The 17,460-nt window shown below is 40.1% G+C and overlaps 1 protein-coding gene and 1 long non-coding RNA gene across 3 annotated transcripts; one reads left to right on the plus strand and one right to left on the minus strand.

The window, feature by feature from the left end:
• The first annotated feature begins 408 nt into the window (after positions 1-408).
• LOC106083801 (uncharacterized) lies at positions 409-15,967 on the plus strand. The gene is made up of 5 exons (XR_001220711.2): positions 409-494; positions 727-961; positions 1,026-1,397; positions 1,467-1,776; positions 15,675-15,967. It is a non-coding gene; the product is annotated as an uncharacterized LOC106083801 (long non-coding RNA).
• Positions 1,778-8,045, minus strand: LOC106083761 (alpha-tocopherol transfer protein). Of its 2 annotated transcripts, none has more exons than XM_013247005.2 (5): positions 7,758-8,045; positions 7,592-7,699; positions 2,336-2,480; positions 2,082-2,265; positions 1,778-1,979 (listed from the first exon to the last, which is right to left on the minus strand). In XM_013247005.2, exons 1-5 carry the CDS (start codon positions 8,030-8,032, stop codon positions 1,825-1,827), a joined length of 867 nt encoding a protein of 288 aa, XP_013102459.2. In that variant the 5' UTR covers positions 8,033-8,045; the 3' UTR covers positions 1,778-1,824. The 2 variants fall into 2 exon arrangements, with proteins under 2 accessions (XP_013102459.2, XP_013102449.2); XM_013246995.2 differs by having other exon boundaries at positions 2,052-2,265.
• Positions 15,968-17,460: the final 1,493 nt, after the last annotated feature.

Genomic DNA, 17,460 nt, shown 5'->3' on the forward strand with positions numbered 1-17,460 from the left:
GGATAGAACGGACGGACATATTCATGGACGGACTGATATTAGCATGGTCAGACGGACATTGAGGTTGGTCAGATGGACAAAAGGTATGTGGGAGGACATATGGATGGATTGATTTTACCTAAAGCAAAGCAGAATACCTAAACAGTATAACTGGAATTGAGTTCTCTAGAGGCTTAAAAAATTGGATATTGGATGATTAAAATATATGGATGTATGGGTTGCCCAAAAAGTAATTGCGGATTTTTCATATAGTCGGCGTTGACAAATTTTTTCACAGCTTGTGACTCTGCAATTGCATTCTTTCTTCTGTCATTTATCAGCTGTTACTTTTAGCTTGCTTTAGAAAAAAAGTGTAAAAAAAAGTATATTTGATTAAATTTCAATATTTGATTTGGCCTATTTGCAAATCCAATCTATCTAAGGAGTAGATATATTGGCGTTACTGGAACTTTGGGCATTTTTCGGTGCTGGACGATAATGCTGGGAACCGGTGGGTACGTGTCATTAGACAGCAATTTCAATTACACACGCAATTTTCATGAAGAACTCACGAATTGCAAGGAAATCACGACTCACGAGAAAATCTCGATTCACGAGATATATACGTCTTAGATCATATGGTATTTTATCCTGATTTTCTGAGATGTTCTTGTGAGTCTTGATTTTCTCGTGATAAGTGTCGTGAGCATTATTTCACTCACTCACAAAGAATTTTGATTTCATCAGAATTTTGATTTCAACACACCCCTATTGGTGTTGCGGCATGGAGACGGGGTATTAGCTGCGCTGTGAACTATGTGCCTTGGGGCTCCGTATTGATGGGTTGGACGTCGTTTCCCAAGAGAAAAAGCTGTGGGCTGAAGATATCCAGCCTTTCTTTGGACCTTCGGTATACACTAACCAGTATGGAAAGGCAATTCGGTCGGTGCCGACTGTATAATACCCTACACCTACCGTATAGGTACAAATATGGAGCTATATCTAATTCTGAACCAATTTTGATGGACCTCGCCGGATTTTTTCAGATGGATTGTTAAGCGTTATACAATATCGAGTGTCTTGAAATACACCCCCCAATATGATCACTGACTACTTGATTCAGCCATCAGTGAACACATAGTTCGTCTCATCATCCTGAAACGCCACATCCGTTGGTCAATTCTTTCTTCCTGGAAAACGAATTGTAAAAATCTTATCCTTAAGTGATCTTATCCTTCAACGACCATCCTTTCCGTGATGGCTGTGGCGTCTCTTTGGAAGTCGCAGTCCTCCATGCAGACTCAGGATCCGTTTGCGCTGCCTTCGTTCCTGTTCCGACTTTGTCTCCCTCAGCAGGACACTGTCTGGAGTCTCCATGCGGGATGACTGGCTTTGTATTCACAGTGTACTTGAAAGCGGTGAGCTCTTTTTAGTTTTCAACATTTTAGCAGTGTTAGGTTCTTAAAGAGATCTGATTCTCTTTCCAGCTTCCGTAGAAATACCTGGAATGTCAGTTCCTTCCAGCCTTCCAGCATCCTACACTTTCGCCTGATTTTGCTGCCGGCGCATACTTTTCAGCCCCTTTCGTCGTGCCCCGGATTGCTTTCTCGGTCTTCTTGTGAGCTTAGCAAAGTCCTCATCTCTCGATTCGGCTGGGATGACTGTTTCATTGACACTGGCGTTGTCTGAGTCTGAATCGAAAACAGCCATAAAAATTACGCAGTTTCCGGTAGAAAATGAACCAATTTTTCCATTTCTACGATAAGCTTTAGCAACATATAACAATCAACAACAGATGTAAGTAATACATTTTTTATTAACTATCCATTGCATCCACTTTCCATTTTAGTCAAATTCAATTTTCTTAAAATTGCCCTGTGCTCCAAAATTATTGACAGTATTTCTATCCGATGCTGGACGAAGTTCTTCCTTAACCCTACGACTGTTATTGTACTCAATAATGTCCAGACGGTATTTGCGTGCTTGTTTGTAATAAATTTCTAAAAAAGAAAAAAAAAACAAAAATGAAGCTAGAATTTTTGAAATTTCACCACCCTCTTTCATATACAAACCTGCCAGCTCTGCACAGGTTGCTTCCGGACCTCCATACTCCTGCGGCAATATATCACGTGGTATATGCTTGTGTAAACTCTCCAGGTTTGGGTGGACTACGAGCGCAGTTTTCATGTTGTTCTTCATAAACTGATTGAGCAGATTCATTAGTTTTTCCGCCGCCGCTGAGGGATTAACAAAATGCAATCCAATTACTTGAGATGGAACTGCTTCCTGGGAGAATGCAACAAACAAATTAGAAATCAATTTAAATGAAAGCTTCCATTCAATTGTGAGGGTTTACCTGTAAATAATTTAAAATCTTTTTTATTTGTGGCAACCCAATGCGTACGAAATGACCCAATGAAAATCCACTTAAATCCAACATGATTAGAACACCTGGCATTAGATCCTGACCCTGTAGCCACATATCCTGTGTTGAAAATGTTCTGTAATGTTAGAAGAGAAGTTGGACTTAAAGCAAATGTCATAAAACTGTAATGTGATAAATTACAATCGCCCGTACATGCCCAGTAGGAAGTCTGGGGTTAAGTGTCCCCAAGTCGACACTTTTGTCTACAACGTATGTGACATTGTCACCAAATTGTTTACAATCTTGTCTACATTGTTTTTATTGACAGGTGACAAACTATTGGGTTGCCCAAAAAGTAATTGCGGATTTTTTAAAAGAAAGTAAATGCATTTTTAATAAAACTTAGAATAAACTTTTATCAAATATACTTTTTTTACACTTTTTTCTAAAGCAAGCTAAAAGTAACAGCTGATAACTGACAGAAGAAAGAATGCAATTACAGAGTCACAAGCTGTGAAAAAATTTGTCAACGCCGACTATATGAAAAATCCGCAATTACTTTTTGGGCAACCATATAATTTATTTTATTTTTTAATCGTTTTCTCAAATGTTTTGTTGAAAATAATTTTGCTGGTTCATAAGAGTAAAACGCTGATAACACCGCGCATTAAATCCGGATTTAAGGCTCTCGTCAGCTGATTTTATAAAGAGGAAACAGATGATCGAGCCATTAAAACCGGATTTGAAGAGCAGTGTAAACGAGGTTTAACTATAGTTACTCTTCTTCCCGCGCTACTTATATCTATCGGCTAATTTTGACTCGTTCTACCAATCGTACATGCTTCGTGCATACTCTTTGCCGACCTACGATTTGTTCTGCCGATACAAACGATTAGTTTATTTTTGGGTTACTTCATTCCATCACATGAACCCGCCTCATATGTGTTTGTGACTACTCCCCGAATGCCTTCTGCTGATTCGATCAGTCACACACACACACACATACACGGCTTGTCTTTACTAGCATACCCACAACAACTCCGTTAATGAGTTGTGCAAACAATCAATGAGGAGACCATTGAGTGTTGGTGTGACATTGAGTGTTTTTTTTATTGTTTGTTTTTTTCCATTCTCAATCAATCTGTTTTCGTTAGTGCTCTTAAGGTTGGGTCTTTGCTGCTATCAGTGTGAACTCTCTGGTTCTAGAGAAAGACGGGCCAAAGTAGATAAATGGCAGTGTCCGCTATCGAAACAACTCGTCTTAACATAGTTCCTGGTGTTTGTGTAGCGATTCGTTCGCATCCTCATTTAGCTGGCATCCACACCTAATTGCACCCGCTTCTAGTTTGCATCCGCGTCTAGCTCGCATTCGCGACTCCATCGCATTCGCGACTCGATCGCATTCGCGACTCGATCGCATTCGCGACTCGATCGCATCCGTGATTCGTTCGCATCCGCGACTCGTTCGCATTCACTACTCGTTTGCATCCGCGACACATTCGCATCCGCGACACATTCGCATCCCCGACACATTCGCATCCGCGACACATTCGCATCCGCGACACATTCGCATCCGCGACACATTCGCATCCGCGACACATTCGCATCCGCGACACATTCGCATCCGCGACACATTCGCATCCGCGACACATTCGCATCCGCGACACATTCGCATCCGCGACACATTCGCATCCGCGACACATTCGCATCCGCGACACATTCGCATCCGCGACACATTCGCATCCGCGACACATTCGCATCCGCGACACATTCGCATCCGCGACACATTCGCATCCGCGACACATTCGCATCCGCGACACATTCGCATCCGCGACTCTTTCGAATCGGCGACGGGGTGAGTTAATTCTATCCTCCATCCTTTCTCCCATCGCCTTAAGGGTCAGCCTCATTGGTCGCCTCACATATAATCCGTATATCAATGGGTCGGACATTTATAATACTCTCCTAAGTATTTGACCTTGTCGGATATGAAAGTCGTTCTGTTGAGGAAAAGTGATGCATCAAATGGGCCACCTTCGTCTTCTTCGTGGGCTGGCAAATCTCACTCTTCTCTGGGTTAACATTCACAGCCCTAGGTGTATCCCAGAGCCTTTTGGGTCTTCTGCATAAATCCTATTTCGAGTTTTCTGCACGACTACATAATGCCTAACATCTGTGAGCCTACTTGGTACGCTCCTCCAGTTCAGTTTCCCATTCCTGAGTATTTGACCTTGTCGGATATCAAAATCGTTCTGTTGGGGAAACGTGGTGCGTCAAATTGGCTCATCTTCATCTTCCTTCTGTACTAGCAGATTCCAGTCTTCGCTGGTCTAACATTCACACCAATAGATCCATCCAAGTCTTATGCCATCTTCAAGACCCTTTCGTTGTATGCCATCTCCAAGACCCTTTCGTCGTATGCCATCTTCAAGTCCCTTTCGGATCCCTAACCTAAATGCAGAAGTATTTCAACAAGGTCTGCGTAGCAAAGGGTCAGCATCGGTAATAGGTAGAGATAGGCGATCTTTTGGGTATTTACCCGGTAAATTCGGTAAATACCCGGGTTTTTGCAGATATCTTGGGTATAAAAACATTGTCCAAACAATTGTTGATGATTTCGTACTCTTTGTATATAAACCTGACCTTCTGATATCATAAAATTAAATTTTAGATATATATAGCCGCTAAATAGATCAATTTCCAGACTTAAATTTGACACAGTGAGTTCTGGTAGACCCCATTTCTGTGAAGTGTGGTTCAGATGGGACTATATTTAGATATAGCTGCTCTATAGACCGACCGCCCGATCTCCCGATATAGAGTATTGAGGCCATAAAATATCCATTCATTACCCGAATTCGATGAAATTTGGTACAGTGTGTTCCGGTAGACCCCTACCCATTTCTGTCGAATGTGGTCTAGATCGGACCCTATTTGGATATAGCTGCCATATAGACCGATCTCCCGATATAGTGTAATGAGCCTATTAAAGGAGCATTTTTCATTCTATTTCTATGAATTATTCAATTATTTGAAAATGTATCATTTCCAAATGTTCGATTTCTTGAAAAGTAATTAATAATCGAATAACGGTTAATCGAATGTACATTCGAATGACAATTAATCGAAGGTCTCCCATAGGATTGCCGATACGCTGTGCCACTCTTTCCCTTAATTTTATGAGAACCGCAATTTCTCCACCTGTTCCTTAGCATATGGTTTATCTGGTCTCTACAGACCCAGTCCACCCGGTACTGGTCTAAGTATTGGATCAGTGTATCGGTCCTCACATAGTTAAAATGCACTTTGATGTCCATGCACACCGCTAATGTTTATGGCTTGGCTTCGAAGGATTCTTCTGTTTTATGTACAACCTCGAGCAAGGTAGTATCTTCATATAGGCATGCTTTTTTTCCAAAGCCGAACAAGTATGGATTCAGGCTGTGGTGTCTAACCAGGTGGTTATAAGGTCGTAGTCGAACTCTGTTCCTCTACGCCTACTCAGACCTTAAGCCCCCGAGCCCAAATGACAACATTATTGCAAATTGCCCAAAATCTGACGAGCATATATATGGGAGCTTTATCTAATTCTGAACAGATTTCGAGCAAACTTCTCAGATAATGTGGTAGTCGTCGAGGAAAGCGTTGTGCAAAATTTTGGCAAGATTGTTCAAACAATGCGCTTGCAGTGGCTCTAGAAGTGAAAGTCTGGCGAAATACGTATATGACAGCTACATCCAAATCTGTGCCGATTTCTATGAAATTCACCAGTTATGTCGAGAGTTATTAGAAAATCCTTCCTGCCAAAATTCGAGAAAATCGGTTCACAAATGACCATTTTATTGCATTATTACTGCAAATCGGACGAACATATATATGGGAGCTATATCCAGATCTGAACCGATTTTTTCCAATTTCAATCGGCTTCGTCTCTTGGGCGAAAAACATGCCTATACCAAATTTGAAGACAATCGGATGAAAACTGCGACCTGTACTTTGTACACAAATTAATATGGACAGACAGACAGATGGACAGACAGACGGACAGACAGACAGACAGACAGACGAACAGACAGACAGACAGACAGATAGACGGACAGACAGACGGACAGACAGACAGACAGACGGACAGACAGACGGACAGACAGACGGGCAGACCGACGGATAGACAAACGGACAGACTGACAGACAGGCACACAGACGGACAGACAGACAGACAGACAGAGAGACGGACAGACAGACGGACGGACGGACAGGCAGACATACAGACGGACAGACAGATGGACAGACAGACGGACAGACAGACAGACAGACAGAAGGACAGACAGTTGGACAGACAGACGGACAGACAGACGGACAGACAGACGGACAGACAGACGGACAGACAGACGGACAGACAGACGGACAGACAGACGGACAGACAGACGGACGGACAGACAGACAGACAGACGGACAGACAGATGGACAAACGGACAGACAGGCAGGAAGACAGACAGACAGACGGACAGACAAAAGGATAGACAGACAGACGGATAGACAGACAGACAGACGGACAAACAGACAGACAGACACACGGTCCGACAGACGGACAGACAGACGGACAGACAGATGGACAGACAGACAGACAGAGGGACAGACGGATAGACAGACAGATGGATAGACAGACAGATGGACAGACAGACAGATGGACAGACAGACAGACGGACAGACAGACAGATAGATGGACAGACAGACGGACAGACAGATGGACAGACAGACAGACGAACTGACAGACAGACAGACGGTTATAGCTAAATCGAATCAGAAAGTTATTCTGAGTCGATCGTTATACTTATCAATGGTTCTATCTCTCTTCCTTTTGGGTGTTACAAACAAATTCACTAAGTTAAAATTCCCTGTACCTCTGTAGTGGTGTAGGGTATACAAATTTACCCTTGTTTGTTTAACTTGTACTTTATACAGAACACATTCCTGCTGTTTGATGTCATACTCTACTCACACATACAGTCCACACTTTTAAAGTCCACTTTAATAAACGTTTTTTCAGTCCAAAAAATCTATCTAGCGTTTCATGTAACGACAAAGGTTGAATTTTCAATAGGAACTTTGTGCGTCACTGCAGAATTTTCCATTTGTTGTTGAGAGACTGCAATTAGCCCATTCACATTACCCCGCCTCAGGTTGATAGGCAAGCTCCTAGTTCTGTTAATTTTCCGCATTAAGCCTTATTAGTATTCATTGACTTACATTTTAAAGCTAGCCACAAAATCATATTTCGCTGGATCTGGATCCAAAAGTTTTGAAACTGCAACGCGATAGCCCTCAGCCGTGGTACCTTTCAAGGGAAAGCAGGCCCTAGGAAATGTTTATAGCAAATGTTAGTTCAACTCTAACCCACAACATCACAACTTACATGACTTGCTGGGCCTGCAGAATTTGTGGAGATTCCACATCCAAATCTTCAAAAAACTCTTCAGCATGGGTGCGAAATGTGAAGTATTTGTCAATCACTTGTTTTGTATACTCCAATTGAAAGTTGCACGCCCGATAGAATAAAAGAATCTCATGTTCCAAGAGCTCAGGCATATGCGGTTGGGTTCTCAGCCATTCTTTGAGTTTTTGTATTTCCTCTCGCTTGATTTGGGGATTTGTGGCATATTGTTTCTCCAAATCGAACAGGGGCCACATTTTTCAAAAGCGGTTACTAGTGCGCGCGCGTAATCTCCGAGGTTGTTATCCCAGCAATACCTGCTAAACGAATGACTGACATTTGGAAATTGGCAATAATATAAATCAAAACCCCGGTAATATTTTGCAAGCGATTATTATCGCAATTGATTACCTGTTTAAGGCACTTGTTTTAAATTGATCTCTTAACGATGGTTTAATTCAAATCACTGTAAGAGACTTTACAATACCCTAGGTGGGGGGGAGGTGTGTGTTAGCACATATCTAACAGCAAGTTGATGATATTCAATACATGATATGATATACAGTTAGTGAAATACCAGCTTATTGGTCATAGAAATGCCACAGAATGTGTTTCTTGTTGACTAAGGGACAGTACAGCAGTAATTAGTGTCAGTAACTCAAAGGAAATCAACCATAATGTTATGTTGGGCTGGAACGAATCATAGATACCCTCCACCAAATCGGGAGATTGGTTTATATGGCGGCTATATCAGGTTAAAGACAGACACAGTTGTTGGAAGTCACAACAGAACACCATATGCAAAATTTCAGCCAAGTCGGTCAAAAATTGCGGCTTGTAAGGATCAAACCTGGAGTTCGCTTTATAGGGCAGCTATATCAGGTTACAGACTGATTTGGACGGTATTTGACACAGTAGTTGAAAGTCATAACGGAACACCGCCTGCAAAATTTCAGCCAAATCGGACGAAAATTTCGGCTTGTAAGGGCTCAAGAAGTCAAATCGGGTAATAGGTTTATATGGGAGCTATATCAGGTTATAGACCGATTTGGACCGTAATATGCATAGCTGTTGGCAGTCAGAAAAGAACACTATGTGCAAAATTTTAGCCAAATCGGACAAAAATTTCGTCTTGTAAGGGCTCAAGAAGTCAAATCGGGAGATCGGTCTATATGGGAGCTATATAAGGATATAGACCGATTTAAACCGCACTTGACACAGTTGTTACAAGTCATAACAGAACACTACATGCAAAATTTTACCCAAATCGGACAAAAATTGCGGCTTGTAAGGGCTCAAGAAGTCAAATCGGGTAATAGGTTTATATGGGAGCTATATCAGGTTTTAGACCGATTTGGACCGTAATATGCATAGCTTTTGGCAGTCAGAAAAGAACACTATGTGCAAAATTTTAGGCAAATCGGACAAAAATTGCGTCTTGTAAGGGCTCAAGAAGTCAAATCGGGAGATCGGTTTATATGGGAGCTATATCAGGTTATAGACCGATTTGGACAGTACTAAGCACAGATGTTGGAAGTTATAACAGCACACTACATGCAGAACTTCAGTGAAATTTTACAAACATTGTAGCTTATAAGGGCTCAAGAAGTCAGATCGTGAGATCGGGTTATATGGGAGCTATATCAGGTTATGGACTGATTCGGACCATATTTACTTATAGCTGCCATATAGACCTATATGACGATTTAGGGTCTTAAGCCTGTAACAGGCGCGGTTTATACCCGATTTTGCTGAAATTTGGAACAGTGAGTTGTATTAAGACTCTCAACATCTGTCCCGAAAATGGTCCAAATCGGGGTTTATTTAGATATACATGCCATAGAGACCAATCTTAAGCTTTGGAGCCTTAAGACCGAATAAATGCGCAATCCTATCCTATGGTGGTGGGTATAAGAAGAAATACTCACAAATGGCGCCAACATTTATTGTATAAACCGATAGACTCAGCTATAGTTCTACTTTTCTCCACGATACGAAAGCCTATGGGGCTTAGGCGGATGTGCACACCTATGCCAAATAATACACCCTTAGGCCCATGGACTGTGCCAAATGATCTTTAAATTATAAGGGAAGAATCAAAATTTCAATATGTTGCAAACGAAACGACAAATTAGACACTCCTTTTATTGCCATCGTTAAATGTATTCCACTGAAATGTTGTTTAACCACAATGTCTGATAGCGATAAAAACTAACTGAGCACATGTTTCCCATTCATCTATCGATATGAATAATGACGTATGCACTTTAATCTTGACTATGTAGACAAGTGTTAATGTTTTTCCTGATTCCTTCTATATTTAGAACAGTTTAATAGGATTGGCGAACAAAAGTATACACTGGCAAAATAAAATAAAATAAAATAAAATAAAATAAAATAAAATAAAATAAAATAAAATAAAATAAAATCAAATAAAATAAAATAAAATAAAATAAAATAAAATAAAATAAAATAAAATAAAATAAAATAAAGTAAAATGAAATAAAGTAAAATGAAATAAAATAAAATAAAATGAAATAAAATAAAAAAAAATAAAATAAAATAAAATAAAATAAAATAAAATAAAATAAAATAAAATAAAATAAAATAAAATAAAATAAAATAAAATAAAATAAAATAAAATAAAATAAAATAAAATAAAATAAAATAAAATAAAATAAAATGAAATGAAATGAAATCAAAAGAAATGAAATGAAATAATATAAAATATTTTCGTGATTTTCAGATCACCTTCTAGCTCGAGACCATATTCAAGGCTTTAATTTCAAAGAATAGCGTAGCAAGGAACTTATTAAAGTTGAGCAAGTGTGTGCTTATTACTTAAAATTCTTCGACTGGCTTGGTGGATCATGATTTCTGATACACCATGTATCGTATCTTCATCAACACCTTTGTCAAATTAATTAAGGTGCCCCACATACCCAGACTATTGAGTTCGATGTAGAGCACACTTTTGTTTTGTAACAGAGCTCAATAAATCCTGTGACTCTCCTTAGCGCAGTAAGCGAGAATAAATCCTTACTTTCCACCATTCCGATACAAACTAATCATCAATGCTGAGAACAACAAACACATCAATATTGCCAAACTTATTTTGTTGTGCACTTGAACATTCTTTGTACAAATATCACTTGCAGTGACAATAACCAAACAGCGCAATTTTCAAATCAGTGCACCGATTTAAGCGAAATTTTGTATGCCGCCTTATTGTACCTCAAAAACATGAAATTGGTATAAAATGTTGGGTCAAATAACCTGGGGGGACGTCCCATCCCAAAACCCACCCGAACTTACATGTTTACCGGTTGGGACACTATGGGTATCAAATGAAAGGTATTTGAAAGTAGAGTACGAACTTGCCATAAGAATTTCAGCCTAAGTGTCGGGGGTCCCCCTCCCACTAAAACACCATCCAACAGAACACTATCACCACTTTGGGCATTATGGGAATCAAATGAAAGGTATTTAAAGTAGAGCAGAAATTTGATATAAAAATTTATTCCTTGGTGTCTGGGGGGCCTCCTCATCCCCCAAAACTCTCCATTTTCCGATTGGGACAATATGAGACTCAAATGAATGGAGGTTAAAGATGGTATTAAAAATTGGGTCCATGTACCTAGGAGACTGCCTCAGGCCCAAAACCACTCCAAAAGTAGCGCCCAAAATCAAAAGTGGACCGATTAGGGCAATATAGAACGTAAATGAAATGTATTTTGGGAGTATGGTATGAATATGATATTTAAAATTAGGTCCAAGTACCTAGGGAGCCGCCCAATGCCCAAAACCGCCCCAAAGATACCGGCAAAAATCAAAGTGGACCGATCGGGACAATATGGGATTTAAATGAAAGGTTTTCGGGAGTAAAAAAACGAATATGGTGCCAAATTGGATTCAAATACCTAAGGCATCAATCCAAGAGTACCGCCCAAAATAATAAGTGGACCGATCTGGACAACATAGGACTCCAATGAAAGGTATTCGGGAGTAGAGTATGCATATGATATTTAAAATTGGATCCAAGTACCTAAGGAGCCGTCACAAGCCCAAAATCGGCCCAAGCGTACCGCCCAAAATCACAGTGGACCGATCGGGACGATATGGGACTAAAATGAAAGGTATTCGAGAGTAGATGATCGAATATTAACAAGTAAAAAGGCGTTAATTTCGGTCTTGTCGAACTTTGGATACCCATCACCTCAGGTATATATGTAAACCAACTTTCGTCATAATCCGATGAAAAATGAGTAACTCATGCCCCCCATAGCAGCTATATCGAAATATGGTCCGATTTGGAACAAATTCGGCACGGATATTGAGTGGTCTAATAAATACAAGTCACAGTTCAATTTTGTTTGGTCTTTTTCGCAGCTATATCCAAATATAGATCGATCAGAACCATATAAGAGACGGATGTTGAAAAGCCTAACAAAAGTCGGTGTGTCAAATTTCAGCGAAATCGGATTATAAATGCCAAGACTTTAAATCGAGAGATCGGTCTATATGACAGCTATATACAAATCTAAACCGATCTGGACCAAATTGAAGAGGGATGTCGAAGAGCCTAACATAACTCACTGGCCCATAGTTCGGCGACATCAGACAATAAATGCGCCTTTTATGGGCCAAGGACCTTAAATCGAGAGATCGGTCTATATGGCAGCTATATCCAAATCTGGACCGATCTGAGCCAAATTGAAGAATAATGTTGAAGGATCCACCACTGCTCAATGTATCAAATTTCGGCGAAATCGGACAATAAATGCGCGGACAATATGGGCCCAATACCTTGATATCGGCCTATATGGCAGCTATATCCAAATCTGGACCGATCTGGGCCAAATTGCAGAAGGATGTCGAAGTGTCTAACACCACTCACTGTCCCAAATTTCAGCAAAATTAGTTAATAAATGTAGCTTTTATGGGCCTAGGACCCTAAATCGGCGGATCGGTCTATATGGGGGCTATATCAAGATATAGTCCGATATAGCCCGTCTTCGGACTTAACCTGTTTATGGACAAAAAAAGAATCTGTGCAAAGTTTCAGCTCAGTATATCTATTTTTAAAGACTGTATCGTGATTTCAACAGACGAACGGACATGGCTAGATCGTCTTAGATTTTTACCCTGATCGGGAATATATACTTCATAGGGTCGGAAATGGATATATCGATGTGTTGCAAACGGAATGACAAAATTAATAACCTCATCCTTCAGTGGTAGGTATAAAAATTAGGTGTATAGGCATATTAGACGATCGTAATAATATGGGACTCAAATAAAAGTTAATCGGGAGTAGATACGAATGTGGCATTAAAAATGAGGTTCATGTGGTAGAAAATTGGGTACACCTTAAAATACCTCTCAAAAGTATGAATATTAGTCAATCATGCCAATATGGGCTTCAATAAAAAGTATTTGGTAGTAGATAAACAAATTATACTGGGGAGATGCGTATTGTAGTAACTAGGAAGCTTTTTTTTTCGCGTGGCGCTAATAAAGGCGCAACAGAGCGGATCGGGTACAGCTAGTATATGGGAAGATTAAGCCAGCCCCCCGCAATGGAGACACAAGACAATGTCCTGCAGAGGGAGAAAAAGTCGGAGCAGCAGCGAAGGAAGCGCGCACGGCCCCTGAGTCTTCATTGAAGGGTGTGACCTCGCTGAGAAAGGTAAGAAGCCGCCCTCTTACGGCGGAGTGGCGAATAAACACAACTTATACAGTCATCGATTCGGTAGGATTCCACCAAATTATCGGTCCTAGTTGAGACATATGGTAATCGAACGGTTTATCGAACATGGGTTGAATTCTGAAGGGGGTCCACGCATACGAACTATGAGCTGCGAGTATAGAGGGGATATCATAACGCTGCGCTTTGAGTCAGCGGAATATATTGATATCGTCAAAAAGCTCGTTGGAAGTATCCAGTCTCCCTGGGGCGTAAAGCTCGACCTTGTGAGAAAAATGGACATCCCATTGTTCACAATAGCCACGGTCTTCATCAAGAATGTGGGCGGCTAAATCGCTACGAAACGCATGATGGAAGTCTTAAACAAGTAAATCCAAGATTTGTTAGTGGATAAATGGGAGATTTTCCATAGGGAGGATAAGGAGGAAGGAACTCTTCCTGTGGTAGGCATTGCTCAAGTATCCGTAACAAGTTTTGGTTAAGACCAAAGGCATGGCGTACTACGGGGCCATAGCCGTCTTTTTCAAGGTTGGGAAGAAAAGGCTCGGCAAATATCCTCATATTGAGCCATTAGGCGGTGCAGTAGCGGGGCAATCACCGATTCTGTCAGTTTTGGGAATATTAGGATAGGCAAAGATCATAAAACTAAAACATCGGGCAGTGCTGGGGCGAGAGACCCAACACAGCCTAACGAACAGGATTCCCACGACGGGACCATGAAGGACTTTTTCGAGATTAGGAAGACTAGAATGGAGAAAGATCCAAATACTGAAACATCAGGCAGTGCAGTAACAGAAAACAATGCAGCCTAATGCACAGAGAGCCGATGATGAAATCATAGTCTACTCCCAAGAAGACCATTTAATCAAGTTTTGGAAGACTAGTTTAAGTTAAGATCCTAATATTGGAACATTAGGCTGTTCTGGGAAGGTAGACTCAATACAGCCTAAAGAATAGGAACCCGATGATGGAAGCATTACGGACTTTCATTCGTGGCATTCTGCGTTTTTCAACGCTTGTGCCAAGTATGGTTCAAATCGAAGTATAACCTGAATTAGCTTCTACACAAATGGATTTCCCGATTTGATATTTTGAGCCCCTGGAGGCTGCAATTGTTATCCGAGTTGGCTGAAAATTAGCACGTAGTGGTTATTCTTGATCTTCATGACATTTTAAGTCAATCTGACCATGGCCGTCCGTCTGTCCATCTGTCGAAAGCACGCTAACTTTCAAAGGAGCAATGGTAGGCGCTTGAAATTTTGCACAAATACTTCTTATCGGTGTAAGTCGGTTGGGATTGTAAATGGGCTATATCGGTCCATATTTTGATATAGTTGTTATATAAACCGATCGTAGATCTTGACTTCTTGAGACACTAGAGGGCGCAATTCTTATCCGATATGGCTGAAATTTTGTATGACGTGTTTTGTTTTGATTTATAACCACTGTGCTATGTATTGTTGAAATCGGTCATTAATCTGATATAGCTGTCATATAAACCGATCTGGCGTTTTGACTTCTTAAGCCTTTAGAGGGAGAAATTCTGAGCCTTTATGAGCCTCTAGAGGGCGTAATTATTATCCGATTTGGCTGAAATTTTGTATAACGGCTTCTCCCATGATCTTCAATATATGCATCAAATATGGGCTGAATGGGTCTATAGCCTGATACAGCTCCCATGTGAACCAATCTTCCTAGTTTACTTCGTGAGCCCATAAAGGGCGCAATTCTTATTCGAATTGGCTGACATTTCACACAATGACTTCTATTATGGTCTCCAACATTCAATTCAATTATGGTCCGAATCGGACCGTAACTTAAAATAGCTCCAATAGCATAGCAATTTTTTTCTTTTATCCTTTGATAAAAGAGATACCGGGACTCGACAAATACGATCCATGGTGGATGGCATATAAGATTCGGCCACAAATTTATTTCGCATTTATTTTCTTAACTTAGTTTAAAAACTTTTTGCAATTCAATCAATATCTAATTTCCTAAAATTGCCTTGAGTGCCTAAATCATTAGGAGAATTCTTCGCTTTGTCAGGACGAAGTTTTTCATTGACACGTCGACTATTGTTGTACTCAATAATATCCAAACGATGTTTATAAACTTTGTTGTAAAAATTATCTAAAAAAAAAATTGAAAAAAAATTTTAATTAAAAACAATTTTTTTTATTGTCTTGTAGTGCTAGACCCATAAGTACCTGCTAGCTGTTTGCAAGGCAAATCATCCCCTCCCAATTCTTGGGGTAATATATGGCGTGGTAAGTATTCATGCAAACTATCCAAGCTGGTGTGAACAATGAAGGAATTTCGAAGTTCCTTTTTGATGAATGGATTGATCAGACTCATTAGCCTTTCCATAATCGAAGAGGGGTTAACAAAGTGCACACTCATGAGGCGAGTGGGAATTGCATCCTGGTTAAGGAATATAGAGGAAAATTATATAAAAGTATTTAAAGATAGATTTTATGAAGTACGCGGTCTGATAAAAAAATAACCATTATTTTCAAATTTTGTGAGTTACGTATGTGCGATTTTCGCATTTTTATACCCTACACCACCACTGTGGTACAGGGTATTACAACTTAGTGCATATGTTTGTTACACCCAGAAGGGAGAGAGATAGACCCATTGATAAGTATACCTATCACTTTCTGATTCGATTTAGCTATGTCTGTCTGTCTGTCTGTCGGTTCGTCTGTCTGTCCATCTGTCCATGTTCATTTGTGTACAAGGTGTAGGTCGCAATTTTCGTCCGACCGTCTTAAAACTTCCTACTGTGATGTCTTTCGGTCTAGATACGAAGCCTATTGATAATGGAAAAATCGGTTCAGATTTGGATATACCTCCCATATATATGTTCGCCCGCTTTTGAGAAATATTGCAAATAAGGTGCTCATTTGTTAACCGATTCTATCGAAATATGGCAAAAAGGATTTTCTTTTGACTCCTAATATTACTACTGAATTTGATAAAAATCGGTTCAGATTTAGATATAGCTGCCATATATATGTTCGTCCGATTTGGACTAATATTGCAATAATGCGATTATTTTTTTAACCGATTCTAAATTTGGCAGGAAGGATTTTCCTTTGGCTCCCAACATTATTGGTGAATTTCAAAAAAATCGGTTCAGATTTAGATATAGCTCCCATATGTGTATATCGCCCGATTTTCACTCTTAGAGCCACTGCAAGCGCATTTATTGACCAATCTTGCCAAAATATCGTATAGCGCATTTCTCGACAACTACCACAATATCTATGGAGTTTGGTCTAAATCAGTTTCGATTTCGATATAGCTTCCATATACATGTTCGTCCGATTTTGAGAAATATTGCAATAATGCGCTTGTTTGTTAACCGATTGTATCGAAATTTGGCAGGTAGGATTTTCTTACGACTCTAAGTATTTCTGCCGAATTTTATACAAATCGGTTCAGATTTAGATATAGCTGTCATATATGTATATCGCCCGATTTTCACTTCTAGAGCCACTGCAAGCGCATTTATTGACCAATCTTGCCAAAAATTTGCACAACTCTTTCCACGACGACTACCATAATATCTCAGAAGTTTGGTCGAAATCGGTTCAGATGTCGATATAGCTCCCATATATATAGTTTCGTCAGATTTTGGGCAATTTGCAATAATGTTGTCAAACGCAGTCATTACGGCTTGAACATATTTGCTCGAAATTTATTGCGGATTGTTTACTAACCCATCTGGAAACATCCGCCGAGGTTGGTTCAGAATAAGATGTAGCTCCTTCTTTATAATTATAGGGTAGGTGTAGGGTATTATACAAATTTCAAAAGTGTGTTTTATGCAGGCATCTGTCACGATGGCTTAATCTTGCAGGGCTCTTAACCCCGGGTGAAAACGCTGAGTCTACCAACGCCCCCATTCATAACCGAAGCTAGCATGAGTACGACTTTCACTTTGTCTGGACGTGTCTTCCCCCTTGGTTA

Source organism: Stomoxys calcitrans, chromosome 2 (assembly GCF_963082655.1).
Source record: "Stomoxys calcitrans chromosome 2, idStoCalc2.1, whole genome shotgun sequence".
Lineage (NCBI taxonomy): Eukaryota > Metazoa > Arthropoda > Insecta > Diptera > Muscidae > Stomoxys > Stomoxys calcitrans.